The 15,111-nt window shown below is 35.3% G+C and overlaps 1 protein-coding gene across 3 annotated transcripts in view; it reads right to left on the reverse strand.

Annotated features, from left to right (window-relative positions):
• Positions 1-15,111, reverse strand: part of KNTC1 (kinetochore associated 1) — a 34,412-nt gene that overhangs the window by 9,374 nt on the left and 9,927 nt on the right. For all 3 annotated transcript variants that reach the window (XM_052690828.1, XM_052690825.1, XM_052690827.1), the window contains 27 exons: positions 14,964-15,107; positions 14,684-14,740; positions 14,499-14,600; positions 13,585-13,701; positions 13,035-13,178; positions 12,647-12,745; positions 12,153-12,256; positions 11,896-12,001; positions 11,347-11,481; positions 10,203-10,322; positions 9,367-9,436; positions 9,223-9,290; positions 8,698-8,990; positions 8,021-8,193; positions 7,752-7,849; positions 6,666-6,807; positions 6,253-6,309; positions 5,591-5,754; positions 4,980-5,084; positions 4,142-4,270; positions 3,414-3,530; positions 2,606-2,715; positions 2,165-2,375; positions 1,694-1,783; positions 1,182-1,353; positions 730-788; positions 365-581 (listed from right to left, as the gene is read on the reverse strand). In XM_052690828.1, coding sequence (XP_052546788.1) covers positions 365-581; positions 730-788; positions 1,182-1,353; positions 1,694-1,783; positions 2,165-2,375; positions 2,606-2,715; positions 3,414-3,530; positions 4,142-4,270; positions 4,980-5,084; positions 5,591-5,754; positions 6,253-6,309; positions 6,666-6,807; positions 7,752-7,849; positions 8,021-8,193; positions 8,698-8,990; positions 9,223-9,290; positions 9,367-9,436; positions 10,203-10,322; positions 11,347-11,481; positions 11,896-12,001; positions 12,153-12,256; positions 12,647-12,745; positions 13,035-13,178; positions 13,585-13,701; positions 14,499-14,600; positions 14,684-14,740; positions 14,964-15,107 — 3,403 coding nt within the window. The remainder of the gene's footprint in view (positions 1-364; positions 582-729; positions 789-1,181; positions 1,354-1,693; positions 1,784-2,164; positions 2,376-2,605; positions 2,716-3,413; positions 3,531-4,141; positions 4,271-4,979; positions 5,085-5,590; positions 5,755-6,252; positions 6,310-6,665; positions 6,808-7,751; positions 7,850-8,020; positions 8,194-8,697; positions 8,991-9,222; positions 9,291-9,366; positions 9,437-10,202; positions 10,323-11,346; positions 11,482-11,895; positions 12,002-12,152; positions 12,257-12,646; positions 12,746-13,034; positions 13,179-13,584; positions 13,702-14,498; positions 14,601-14,683; positions 14,741-14,963; positions 15,108-15,111) is intronic.

Consider the following 15,111-nt stretch of genomic DNA (forward strand, 5'->3'; position numbering starts at 1 on the left):
TCAGATTCTGAGAAGGGAGAAGCTAGCTCAAACTTGGCTGAAATATTTGCTTCTGCAGGCAAACTTGTCTAGCAGAACATGATATGTTGTGGAAAGCTAAACATTAAAGAACTTTAAGCAAGACAGCGTAACTTAAGAGGAAAGAAAGGAAAGTATTTAATAGTGATACTGGATTATACAATGGATGTCATTCTAGCCTTTTCAAAATCTGATGTAGGATAAAAATGTGCTTTTGCTCACCAGCTTCCCCAGGAAGTATCCAAGAATAGTATTTAGTGTTTGATTACAGCTCAGCTTTTCTTTTCCTAAATCTATTTTCCTCCTATCTTGCTTTACCCATCAAGTCATCAGATATGCATCTTACCTGTGGGAAATTCTTGTGCAATCTTATGGGCCATAGCAACAGCCCACTCTGGATTAATTATAGATAGTAGATATGACTGAATTGTCTGCACAGTTTTAGTTGTTTCCTTGTTAACAACTGATGTATACCCCGTGTTTCTCATTTCAAATATTTTTGGTTTCAACTTTTTTTGAAAGACATGCTGAGCTGCAGACATGTGCAAGGTATCCAGTGAAACCTAGAAAATTATTAAAGATGACAGTTGTCAAAATGTCTACAGTGAGACCAAATTCACACTAAAGACAGGAGAAAAATTTGTACTTTTTTTCATATAGAGGCAAAAAAAGAGAATCTAGAAACAAATCCTTTTTAAGATTCAACTTTACCTTCATTAGTTTGGAAATCAACAGAAGTGTTGGAAAAGATTCCTCACTGAGCTCTGCAGCTGCAAAGAAAAAGACAGATGCTGATGGCAGTGTCACAGTCCTCTTGCAGCTTTCTCTATGAAATTAAGCACTTGCAGTGTTGTTAAGTGCAGGCCTTCACTGAGAGTGAAGGAATGCAAACTTAATTAGGCAAGCTGGCCTGGCATTTAGGATACGGGTTATTTTGGTTCTGAGGTCCTGAGAAAATCATTTGAGGACTGTGTTCTGTTGTGTATACTATCTTAACTCAAGCCAGCTACCTGGGAGCACAATTGCATTCAGAAGCATTCAGGAGGATAACTGTGTTAGTAAGGAAATACAGTTAATGTAAATATGGGCTTGAAGAAAAAGTTCACAATTAGCAGAGAAAAACAATCATGCATATATAAAGCCTGGAAGAATACCGAACGTACATATAATGTTCCAAAAACACTGTGCAGTTCTGAAGAATATCAAATGAAAGGGTAGTCTGGTTTCAGAAGCTGGAGATAAAGGAATCATGTGCTCTGAAACATACTGGTGTTCCAGGTCCACAGGTGGGGAAGTTCTTTTATATGACTCCAGATGTTTGAGAAGGCTCAAAGCCTATTGAGGACAAAAAAAAGGTAAAGAAAAGAACAACAAAAAAGCCATAAGACCACTCTATTCCCTCTTCCCTCTCCTGAGTAAAATATCTAAGATATATATAGTAGATATATATGTATACATGAAGAGTTGCTGTGTGTCTGTAGAGTTTCTGTCTCTGCTGCGAATTATTGAGAAACTGTTAGAGATCAGTAGTTTATTTTCTGAATGACAGCTGCATAGATAGCTTAATTTCATTAATTTCAACAGACTCTTGAATAACTACACTAATAAATAGGGAAACAAAAAGAACAGATTAACAAAGCCATTATCAAGGTAGCAGCATCATATTTGGACATACCTGATTGAGCTGAATACTGGTATTCCTTTCATCAGCGTTCTGTATCACTTTCAAGACAATTTCAATAGTTTCATAGTCATAAGGATCAAGCTGTTCAAAATAATGACCTATTTTAAGATCTTACATGATTTGTCTTACAGAACATAAAACTGAGTTAATTCTTTTCAATTTTAATGCAAACTATATTGATGTAACATTGAAGAAAGAAGACAAGCATCACAGCACGCTTCTCTAAAAAAAGAACCCTCCAGTTCATAATACTAAATCCTAAAAGAATTGTCAAGGTATTACACAGGAAGACCAAACATTGTGATGAAAAGAAAAAACTGTGCAGATGCTTTTTTTTTTTTTTTTTTGCCCTTGTCTACTTCTAATGTAGACTTTGACATAGTTACAGTATGGTATATTTATTTTTTTCAGAAGGAGCTTGGCTTTTTGTCTTTGCAGTTTTTTTGTTGGCTTGTTTTTTACCTTGTACAATATTCCACTGAGGCTGGTGACCAGGTCATTTGTGCTTTTCAGCAGAGGAATTATTTCTAGCACTCTGGCCAGTACCGTGTCATGAGATTGTTTCTCACTGCATTCTGCAGAGTCATCTTCAACGTGATTCCTATTAGCATTCTTGAGAAGAAGTGTTTCAATGCAAAGCTGCAATGCAGCATCGCTGTCCAGCATGAAAGTTCTAGGAGAGGACAGAATGTTATTTTTTCTTTGTGACCTCTGATGTCGTCATTATTTCCTTATGACCAAATTCATCAGAGCCCTGTATGCATTCTGGTTCACACTAGTATTTTTTTAAGAACTATTTAGGTATTGCATACATCCACAACTGCTTAAGCTAGAATAGATTTCTGTAGGCATGGTTATGATTACAGTGGCAATTAAACAGAATACATTTGACTCAAATATTACCTGCAGTAATTCAATATGAGATCTGTGCCTACTTCTGGATTTTGTACAAGAGTTCTTATGAGATCCTTCTTCCTTACTGGTGGTTGTCTAAATACAGTCTCAAAAGAAATCTACAGATGAGAAAAAAATGTTATCATCAGACCAAAGAAGTCTTTTGTACAATACCAAGACTAATTCCTCATACAGTTAGCCTTTTTGTTTTTCTTTAGTTTCAAGCCAGAGATTTTTAGAGCAGGAAAGAACAGTGCATTTGTTGACTGTGCTCTGTGCCCAATAATCTTCAAATTCCTTTAAGCATACTTGTATGGGAACTACTGAGTCATGGCCTGAACCTCTGATTGATCACCTGAGGTGAGCCATGAGCCAGCCAGAGGAGCACAGGTGAAGGCAATTCAGCTGTGCTGCAGGAAGGGGTGGAGCCAGGCTCCTAGACCTATTTTAGAGCTGGCTACCAGTAGGGAAGGATCTCATCTGGAGATCCCTCCTTCTGGTGTTTCGTGGTGAGCCCAGCATAAGGGTAAGCCTTCCATTTATTCTCTCTTGTAATCATAGTTCACTTTGCCTAACTCTCTTGTTTATTTTTGATTGTAACATCTTGATATCCATTGATTATACAATACTCAATTACGATATTTCTCATTTTTCTGAGCTTTACTTAAAGAAGCAGGCAGAATAAATAAAACCCAACTTTCCTTACTCTTTAAGAGCAAATCATCTAAAAGCAACAAGTGCTATATATATCAGAATGTCTTGACTTTTCATCAGTTATTAAAATTCTAAAATAATAAAAGATAAAAATCAAACTCACACCAAATTTTCCAAGCTGGATACCCCATTCTGCATCAGTTATCAGCTCTCGGAATTTTTTTTCTTCTGCTGCTTCACCATATTGGATAGCAAGCTGTGCTCCAACCAGAGCTACTGACTTAAAGGAATGGGAAGGGAAATAGAGGTACAGTAAACAATCTGGAAGTTAGGAATTGTAAGATGTAAATTCTTAGAGGAGCTTAAAACAATTCACAGATGATTACACAACTGTAACATAGAAACAATCCTTACAGAACATAATGTTAGGATTCCCTCACCTCCTGTTGAGGAGTTGAAAACTACTTGAAAAATTCAGGTTTTATCTCAAAAATATTATGCTAGTACTGTGCTACTCTAAGTGCAATGAATGCACTCATCTTCCCTTATGTTTTATTTGTTTCATTTGTGAAAATTGCAGTTAGAGAACAATTCCTCCAAACCACTGCAGGTTTGAGTTATAGTGGCTTAGGGAAAAACAACTAGAGATTTTTTTCTTTTTCAAGCTTTGGAATAAGTCATGATTAGCTAACCTTGTGCCTGGACTTACATTGTGCTAACTGTTCACAGCAACTCTCTGTGCAGTTTTACCATGTGACAAACAGATTGCCACTGAGAGAGAGCAACCAGTTCTAACAGCCATACCCATTTCTATGCAATATTGCTGACATCTTGAGGAATCTCCTAAACATTCTGTATATACTAAGGAAATATATTGTCTTGAGAATTTACCAGAACTTTTCTGTAATTTTGCCACGTGTTGTTTATGACACCCCAGAGCTTATTAAACGTATCTTCCCTGGGCAAAATAGCACAGTACCCCAGTGCCAGGTCCTGGTCTATGAGACGACAGTTAAACACCTGTGGTTTGGAGAAAAAAAAGAAGTTAAATGTTCAGATTTTGTTTAAATAGGTCTGTTTCTATAAAATATAACACATTTGTGTTATGCATTGTTGCACAGCTGTTGAAGTGTAACACCTCTGAAGGTGCCTTGAGTGTTTAACTTAGGATTAAAAAAAAAAAAGGAAAGAATAATAAGTGTTCTTTCAGGAATTTTAGATCAAAAACACTGAAGTCTAGTCTAAAAGTTACTGCTCTTTGTCAGAACTTCCTTAGAAGACAGTATATTCTAGGTTATACAGTGCATACAGTCCAAAATCCACAGTTTACAAGAGGCTGAAACACACTAGGGCTATAGCATGTTCCTGCCAGCAAGGAGGTATCAGTTCAAAGTCTGTTCTGTAATACCTGCCCCAGCTGTGGAAGGAAGCAAGGAAGCTGGGAATGAAGAGGCAAATGCTGTCATGCAGTCCAGCCCGCTCCTGCCCCATTGAAACATGAAGCTGTGGAACCCAGTCCCCTTCTAACATTTCTATGCTGTCGGTGCGTCCCCTTATCTTATGTTTTTCCATAAAGAAAACCATGGTGTATGATTTTTCCCACAATGAATGCATGTGGTGGCATTTAGCCACACCACAATTTCAGAAAGGGATTCTGCAATAGGAAGGGCAGCCCCTTCCTTGATAGGGAAGAAAGAGCTTTTTCTTAGCCCTTTCAGAGAATTCTTACCTTGTGTAGTAAGGTCATGATAGAGGTCTTAATTATTGATGCAGTTGTCTGTTTCATAGCAATGAGAAAACCTTTGATTTCAGCTAGTGTATTGCCATCATGTAGCTAATACAAAGACACAATCAGCACGTGTAAAGATACATTCCAAATCTTCAACTTGTCATTTACAGAATACTAAGAGATACAGTATTTTCATATTTAATTATGGTCCTAAACAGATCTCTTCTAGTTAAAAATAAAATCATTTCCTTGCTGTTTTGAAAAGAGGAGCTTTACTTGAACATTCTACTTGTACGATCTAACTGAGGGATAACACAATGTGAAAGCATATAACAACTGACTACTAATGCTCATTTAACTCTTGGTCTCTCCTTCAGACTCTAGAAGTTTAGTTTACTTTGCAAAGAGAAATGGAAGACCATGAGAAAGAGAAGAAACTACCAAATCCTTTCACAAAATGAGTGAACATCTGATCAGGTGGTAGTAATTATAAGGAGGTCATGGAGGTAGCCTCTCCCTAACCCATCAAATACACAACTCTAAGCATCTTAAAGCTGGAAAACTTTTAGGACTTACTCTCAGCAAAATTCAGCATATAGTTCTTGTCATACCTTCTCACCCAGGGATAAATCCATGTTGTTTGAGATACCGTGCTGAAGACAGGATCCAAACGAGCAGACTATCAGCCGCAGAGCTAACTCACACTGACTGCACTCCATGAGGTTTTGTAGCACTGCACAGATGGGAGTTCTGGCTGGCAGTAGAAGGTTCTGTCCTATAATATATTTCAGAGCCAAGCTCAGAAAACAATTAGAACCTTTGTATTAAACATATTGTTCTTGAATGTTATCTGAATGAGCGTATTGTTCTGACTTATCAGAATGATTTTTCTTCACCAAATTTATACCAAAAGATGAGCCCTAACCTCCTTTGAAATTTTGAATTTTCAGAGTTACTAGCTTAGTAAAAGCTAAACAGTTCAGTTAAAAAAAAAAAATGAGAGAGAGAAGCTCAGTGGTAGAACTTCTGTACTGAGGTATACGCTTGGACAACATACCCAAAATTACAGAAGTGAATAGCAGCAATTACTCTCTAGTTGAGGGACTTCTGTGCAGAACTAAACTGTTTGCCAGCCATGTGGCTTTAAGTGGATCCCCCAGACTGCTATTTAAAAACTACGAATTAGTCTCTCTTGCATAGGTCTAATTTAAACCTGACATTTTTTGGTTGTCTTGTTTATACTTTTGAAGTGGTGAATCTGCCATCGTGGTACCTTTAATAAACGTGCAGTTTGCCAGGCTGGTAGAGTCCAAAGGATACAGTTTGCTCTCTGAAAGACAGACAAATACAAATTCACAGTGTGCTGAGATCTTGGCAACAATATAAAGCCTCAAAGCGACTTAAAATCAATGTACTTCAGGGGCAGTTCACAAAATAGAAATTCAGTAGGACAGAAGGCACATGAATTCTAAGGGCCAGACTGCTGTTACTATTTTTTTTTTTAAACTGTGCTGCATATTTATATTCCATATCCACCCCCCAAATGAATATTGCTGCCAGGAGCTTGTCTGAGATTTTTGAGGAGTTTATTTCTCCTCAGACACAGGTGTCAAATTGTCCTAGATGAGGAAATCGATATGAAATACAGATGGTACACTGACTCAGTGTTCAGGAAAGTAAGTTTACCAGAAGTAGGTAGAAGAGAAGAAATGGTTTCATATATGACTGGAAGAACAATCTGTGGATCAAGAACTATCCCATCTTCATTAAAGAAATCATTGTAAGTCCATTCTTCATAAGGATCTTTATCTCCTCCAAAACATGTTGTCTAAATAGAAAGAAGAGTTAATGAGCATGTCTAACAAACCAAGTATATAAAAGGTTATGCTTTTCAAGTAAAGAAATAGTAAATGATCCTTTATTTGTAAATGGCTTCTATCACACTACTTCTAGTAAACGTCCAGTAGTGTTAAATACATTTCCCACTTATGCAACAACCACTTTTCTTTCTCATGTTGTGTTAATGTAGTTGTACAGCCAAAAATCAATTTATTGTAGGCTTTCATAAAGCTTCTTAGCCAAATACTATAATGAAACATTTTTCAAACATGACTTGTTTTTTAGAAAAATAACCTTCAGTGCATAAGTATGCTTGCCTAGCCACTTCAATCTATTCTACTTAAACTGTAAGAGTCCATTCACTGCAAGCAGCTCAAAGCATTACTTGATCTGAGTAAAAAACAAAGATAGTATTCAAGAACTCAGTCCATCTTGTAAGTCTTATAAAACGGTTGGGAATGCCCTCACATAAGAGACAATAAAAAAAAAAAAAAAGGTGTCCCATCTCCCTCATTACATTCTAACACTTTTTATTTATTTTTTTTTTTTTAAAGAACATTTTTGAAGTCAGATTTCTATGCTTTCTGGCAGTGTTGGCAGCAGTCATTGAATAAAAGCCCTGCTATTTTCAGTGGCATTAGTAAGATTTATTACACTAAAATGAAAGCTGAGAATTGCTGCTTGTGCTTCTTGTTTGTGCCACTTCTGCATTGCTTTCAGTCTACACTTCACACTGAAATACATGTTCAGGGAGATTTTAATCTGTAGAGCTATGGGCTTTGATGTTGTTTTGTTTCTTTCTAAACGAACTGATTCAGTGGTGCTGGAGGAATAGGAAAAAAAAATATATATATATATACATACAGTGGACTCTATTTAGTTATACAGGACATTACATATATACAAAAATATATTTGAGTTAGTAGAAATTACCTTTGCTGTAAAGCCATAGTTTTCTATTTGGCACTGTCTGTAAATTTCCTTGGCAGCTAAAGTATATTTACATAGTTCCAGAGAATCAAGTAGCAAATCTATGAAAATATTAAGATCATTAGTATAGTATGCATGGATGGTTCACATGCCCTGTTTAAAAGGTTAACATCATTTTGCAGAATCCATTTTTTTGCAGAGGCATGTATAGAAATTCACTCTTGGGTGGTTTTCCACTGGTAATACATGTAAATGATAAGAGTAATTATTACCTGGACTACATATTGTAGCTGCCTGACAAGCCATTTCATAGATCACTGCAGGAAGGTTCACGTCTTCAGAAGTGATAGCTGGAACATCACCACCCAACATATGACAAAGCTTTTGACAAGTTGAGAACAGTAGCTTCCCTGTTTCTTTATTACAGTGATTTTTATAGAAGTCCCTATTAAAAAATGAATTCAAAATGCAGATATGTATAGACAAATATAGGTATAGGTAGAAAGTTTAAGGCTTTCATCTGATCTCTGTGAGGAGGTAATAGTAAGATTAAGCTATCTGACAACTTAACCATGAGGAAGAGACCAGATAGAAACCATGGAGTGGTACACATGGTCAACATACAATGGTTTTCTTCTATCTGTTTAAGCTGGGCAGCTCTCTTAATAATTACTTAATATTCTGTCTATCTCTTATCAAATAAGCCATAGGAAATCTCTTACTTAGCAATCATGCTATGGCCAAAAAAAGAAAGTCAGTTTTCAAAGAAGACAACTTCACGTTCATGTTATGTAAAAGCAATTTAAGCATATTTTTAAACACTCATTTTAAGAAAAAAAATCAAAATCCTCATCTTTTCTCTATACATCCACTTCCTTTTACAAAATATCAGAAAAACTACAGAAAAGTGCATTAAAAGTTAAACTTTTGAAAATCTCTACAGTTATACCTGCATATTTTTACAGCATCTTCAACTTTTCCAGCATCTAATGCTCTCAAGGCCAATGTTGTTCCAAGCTCTTGCTCTGATCTTTGCAGAAGCAAAGCCATTCTGTACAACCTTGCCTCTGTAGAACGGTTCTTTAATTTACCATCTTTTGTTTTACAATTTGTTGTTTGTTCTTTTCTAGACTTTGGCAGATATTTGTCAGTTTCATAAGCATTTATGTGCTTTTCAAGAAGTGTAGACATCAGTGTAGGATTCCCAAAGTCTTCAACTGAAAGAAAGATATTAAAGTCTTCCTGCAACAAAAAATAAGATTGTTATTTGTATTCGTGTAAATTCCTTTAGAATCAGTTTTCTAGATTAGCTATATAATCATTTTGAAGCCTATTGAAAATATAGACCTTAGTGATTACAAAAAAAACAACCCATGGCATATAAGCTGTAAATACAATTAATTTTCAATAGCATAAGAACAAGTGCAATAATTACAGTAAATGAAAAATACTTTCAAACTACAGAGATACCTACTTGTAGGGTAGCAAGTGTTTCAAATGTTTTTAGGTTTGCTTCACATTCATCCTTCTTTAGAGGATTGTCTGTTGGGGGGGAAAAAAAATTACTTTCTGACTCCATTGACAAACAGAATGTAAGAGGTTATAACCTAGAACTCACCTCTTTGAATTTTGTACAGGAATTTGAGGATTTCTACAAGTGTTTTTGTCATAAACATTTGTGTTTTTTGCTGCAGAGAAGGGAGAGGTTAACAATTGGTTTGGTCAGAATATTACCAATATAAGATAGCAAACCTTAGGCTACCACTCTACTGAGATACTATTCAGTGTTCTACACGTGTCTGAATCTACAGTTTAAAGCTCTAAAAAAACTATTGGTTAGAAACAAGAGAATTAAATTCTACTGTAACTGTGTTCTTTATGGAAATAGCAAATATTTAATAGCTATATGCAAATGTATGTATGTATTTCACACAGTGTTTTAGTTACCATATGAGTTATCAAAAATCCTGCCTCTCCCCCCTGTTCTTCTTTCTCCTTACCAGAACCACTCCCTAAAACAACTACTAACAATAATTCTTTTTCTGTGGTTACAAGAAAGTGATGTGTACTGTCAGCTATGAAGCTTTGAATGACTTTGATGGCAAAGCCACACCAACAACTTTTAAACATATTTTTTCAAGCAATTAGAGAAAAAAATAGGAAAAAACATAAGACAAGAGGTGTAACAGTAAAGCAGGATTTATAAATAATTTATTTCAGTTAGCTAAATAATTGAATTCAGTTTGCTAAGACGGTGTGTGGAAATGACTTGAAAAATAACATAATTGTATAATGCACAGAAATCAGAATAAACTCCAGTTGAGACTTTAATAGGTTCCCTAGTAAAACCTCCTGCTCAAAGAAAGACCAGTTCATCATCCTTTCTTCTTGGAAGATAGAGATAATAACATACGAAATAATGCACACAATTTACAGAGTTCAATGACTTGGTACCTCTTCAGAATTATCTGCTTTCCTCTTTAACACCAGTGTTCCCCACACAGTCAGTCTCTCCGCAACTTTCTCAGCTTCAGCAATAGTCAGAGACTTTAGCAAAGTGAGTGATTCCTCTCCCTGGAGAGAAAGGGGGGGGGGGGAACAAAAACAAAAAACCAAAACAGAAATAATCAAAATAGAAGTTCATTTATTTATAGGAAAGCTATGCACCTCCTTACTTTAATTATTTTTCTGCTGACAAACTTCAAATTTCCTCAAAAAATACATTTACTTTAATGATTTCACCCTGAGTGGTTTCAATTAAAGTTTTGAGGCTTTCAGTAAAATGTATGTACTTGCTAAAGGCTCTAATAAGCAAATTAAAACACAGTTTTGTTCGCTGGCAATTATGCAGTGTTTTTAAGTAAGTGTTTTTAAAACATGCTTTCATTGTCGATAATACCATGACCCAATAAGACAGAACAAGTGGTAGAATAGAAAACTCTTCGCAAGGGAATCAGATTGATTCCTGAATAAAAACAAAACAAACCTTTTTATGTCTCAGTAACAAAAGTAGATGACTGCAGTGTATAAATGTATTCTTACCTAAACTAAATGTAGCAAGCAAAGGCATCTGAGTAATTTAAAGGTAACTTTTTTTTTCCCCTTAGCAAAATCTTAACTTGAAATTTTTGCGGCAAAAAGCCCTGCAGAAGCTGTTTTGTTTGGACATAAATATTTAACACTGATTTACAACACTTAGGCACCTACAACACTAGAGGAGCAGGTATGTACCACTGCAAAGTATTGCTTTGCATCAAAAATCACAGAAAAAAGAAACAGATTTTGGAGGTAAATATGCAACTTGCCCCAAATCAGCTCCAGCAAAGACATGTGAATATATGTAGACTTAAATTCTGACTTCTTCTACATATGGGGCATTATTTTTGTACTTTTTTGCAGTGAAGGATGGCTCACAATGACACTGGTCATATCTTCAGTGTTAAGTACAGGCAGTTATGTGTACAATTAATAAAACTGTATTAAAACACCAGTATATAAACTGTATATAAGGTTTCAGCAAGCATGCAACTGTTGCTGTTTTGAAAATAGTCCACAGTCTCTAAATACCCATATCAACTGACACAAAGTATTTTAGTACCCTTTCTTTGTCAATGAGGTCTATCATCCTCAGAATGTAGACTTCCATGGTGGGTAACATATATGCTTCTACCATTTTCAAAGCATCCTCCAAAGAAGTAGGAGTGTCTTGTTTAAGAATGTATTTCACTAGCCTCTGTGAGAAGAAAACAGATATGGAATTTAGTTTATTCATTTATCAGATAATAAGGGAAGCCATTTATAAACTTCTGCACTGTAATTGTACAGCTCATACCAAGCAAGTTATCCATGAGTTTAGAAGCTCTATCTGTAGATAAAACTTCATTAAACGTAACTAGGGGAAAAATGGGCTTGGGGAAGAAACTATGTAGTTTATAGGGATGTATGAATGAAAAACAAAGTGCAAGTAAGTTATGAAATCTGAACAGGACAAAAAAAAGAGGGGGATAACAAATGGGAGCTACACATTGCTATGCTTTAATTGCTTTAATCTGGCTTTAATTGCATGCTTTTTTTAAATTTGGTAAATTTAGGATTTCTTGTTTGTTTAACATAAGTTAACATAAGAACATAAGTGCTGATCATTTACCATTATCATCTGCTTGTCCTTTAAGAGATTAGTGTCTCTTATCCCGTAGGCCCGCAAAAGCTTCTTCATTTCCATTAGTCGGTAACTTTCCTGCAATAACTTTACTCTGTGGACAAATTAGACTATTAATTTATTATATATGTATCTGATGTACAGAGATGATCAAACCATATAGCTTTAATAAGAAAAAATAATCAAGAATTCTAACTGAAAAGTAAACATAAAACTGAGATATAGCCTATAGGATGTAGTCTTACTTGACATGGTTCATTTCCAAATGCTGTTTTACCAGCTGCTCTACTGCTCCACTCCAAGGTACCACAGCACCATGCATTATCTGCAGAACTGCATCAAATTTCAGCTAGAAAAAGAACATGAAAAGCTTATTCATCAAAATAAGTTGCAAGATATTCTTTGAAGTTTTGTTCACCTGTGATCATTTAGGCTATCACTTCTTAGCCCAGCTTCCATTGTGTAATAGGCATTGATTATTGTATCAAACTAGATTAGAAAATGATAGGAGTGATTTATGACACCACAGAACTTCAGCTTCAGACATGCTAAAGTTGAGTTCTCTATGTGATGATATCAAAATTACAATTAGATTCTCAAGCAAAGAATATCGAGATAAAAGGACAGTTGATATTTTTTGTCTTACCACTTACATAAACATGTACTCGTGCACTTACATAAAAATCAGGTGTTCCATTCTGAACTGATGTATTAGAGCTATTTTATTAAATATACTTACATCTGTATCAGAGATACAACCAATGACAGCTATTGCCTTTGCCTCCCATGCAGTTTCAAATACAGAAGCAGACCGTGTACGGCAACGTTCTAGCAAGTCCTGCATATTTTGATAAAAATTAATACAATTTTAATGGAAAAGGTAGGAATGTATTTACAATATAATATACTCTAAAATATTACAAATGACAGAATGTTTTAGGATATCAAGGGACAGATTTTTCCCTCATATCTGTTTATTGCTGAAATAGTAATTTTCAGCGAGTTTGACAGCAGTAAACAAATCAGAAAACTGATTCTAAAATTCATGTGTAAATAAAATGATTATCAGATTTGTTCACTGCTTATTTAAGTTTAAATAGATATATTCAAAATGAAGAAAATGTTACCTTTATATACTGTAAAAGAAGTTCATCCTTTTGGAGATTATGTTCACAGAGGTAAGGCTTTATAAACTTATCCAGAATAGATGGGACAAGCTCTGGTGCCAAAATTTTATCAAACATACGAAACACGATAGTGGTTGTGTTCTCCTGGGCAGCAAAGTAGAACAATGCAGTTTTAGAACATCACACATTTTAGTCTGTGATCCTTCACATTTCAAGTGACTAATTGAACATCCAATGCCCACTGAAGGTAATTAAGGTGCTAGTTCATCATTCCTTTACGCCAGGGAAGGGGAAAACCCAGTGTCTCTCTTTTACTAAATCGTTGTTCAGCTGTACTTGTAATTTCACTGTTGCTAACACTTGGTCTGCAACTCAGCCTCTACCTGTACTATACTGCAACTCATGGGGTTTAATTCGTGGCTTTTAATAGTAGGTATCTTGTCACATTATGTATCCATACCCCTTGTGTTTATAATGAAAACTTTTGTTTCAACAATGTATCAAATAGCCTCAGCAGCTTACAAACACAAGTGCAACTAATCAGAATTACCTTCTCAAAATCACAGAGTGCCAGCCTGCAGTTGTATTTTCTGTAGAGATCTATCAGTTCTTGTAAATCGTTTACTAGTTTCTTCAACCTAAGTACTTCTTCACAGTCACTGCATCTCTGAAACAGTATTTTGAAATGAAACATTAGAAGACTTGCTGCAATCTTCTATTTCTGATGCCTTGGAATCTTGGAGATTCTATGGATCTACGTGCTGAACCTTCATACAGCATACAACAAAGCAAATCAAGTACATGTTCATTTCCCTAGATTCCATTATGCACTTCAAACTTGAGATTCACAAGACTAAGACAGCTGACCTAAGTACAGAATGTCAGTGTTTTCAATTTAAAAAATGCAAACCTGGTCAGCTTTAAGCTTAATCTTTCTTCACTATCATAGTTCCACCATTACAGTTACTAGTATACCCAGGTTATACAATATATTGGACTTCTATTTATGCAAATTCAGTGTTCACATCCTTACAGCTAGCTGATTTTTATTACCCATTTTCTCCATGCTAGAGGTTGGAGAAAAATATTTAATGAACTGCAATCTGTTTCCAAAAATTTTGACAGAAATGAGATTTTTCTAATTGAAGTTCATAAGAAATATCTTTACTGAAGTGTTTCATGGTACAGAAACTTGTGTATTGCAGAACTCTCGATTATTATTTGTATTTAGACCATTAATTCATGTGTCAAAGGGCATAACTGTTGAACCAATGTTGTTGGTTTTTTTTTCTTTATCCAGTCTTTAACCCAAGATGATTGAAATTAAGTTCCCTCCTTTCAGGGGAGTAATTAATTTCCCATTAAAGCAGTACTGATCTAATAACAGCTTGTTTCTACATTGGCAAAGAGCATATGTTCTAAAGTCTGAGAATAGCAAATCTTTTTATTTCCTATGTTTCTTACCAAAGGATTCCACTGGCCAAAACTTGTCAGAGGCATTTCATCTTGATTTTTACTCGTAAAAAAAATCTCAGCCATTTCCAGCCCATTCTCTGGCCAATTTGCCTGTCCAGTAGAAATTGATATCAGCAACCAGTGCTGTATGTATAGAAATACAAGACAAGCAAAATTTCTACACCATGATTTACCTTATCAGTTAATTCAAGGTTGCGAGCACCTTGTTCCAGCCATTTGGCTAATATTTTCTGCAATAGAAACAGTTATCAGGAGAGTTATGCTGCCTATCAAAGTGAAATTTGCTATTAGAAATCTGTTTAAAAGGAAATAATTTAAAATATAAGTTGTAGGGAAAGGAATTCATTTAAAAATAGAGTAGAAAAAGGTTCTGAAATCCAAAAAAGTAGGTCTGACTATAAAATTACCTTAGTTTCAGAAAGCTGTGTCTTATATTTATTGATTCAGTTTTACCTGTCCCTTTGGCACAACTCTCCTTAAGAAGGGAATCACAACATTTTTCAGCCACAAACACAGATCCTTTAGAGGAACAGTGACATGGATGGCATTAAGCAAGCTCTCCAGCATTTTCTCATCAAAGGTGTTTTCAAAATCTGCCTAA

This window comes from Tympanuchus pallidicinctus, unplaced genomic scaffold (genome assembly GCF_026119805.1).
Source record: "Tympanuchus pallidicinctus isolate F22 unplaced genomic scaffold, pur_lepc_1.0 scaffold28, whole genome shotgun sequence".
In the NCBI taxonomy this organism is placed as follows: domain Eukaryota; kingdom Metazoa; phylum Chordata; class Aves; order Galliformes; family Phasianidae; genus Tympanuchus; species Tympanuchus pallidicinctus.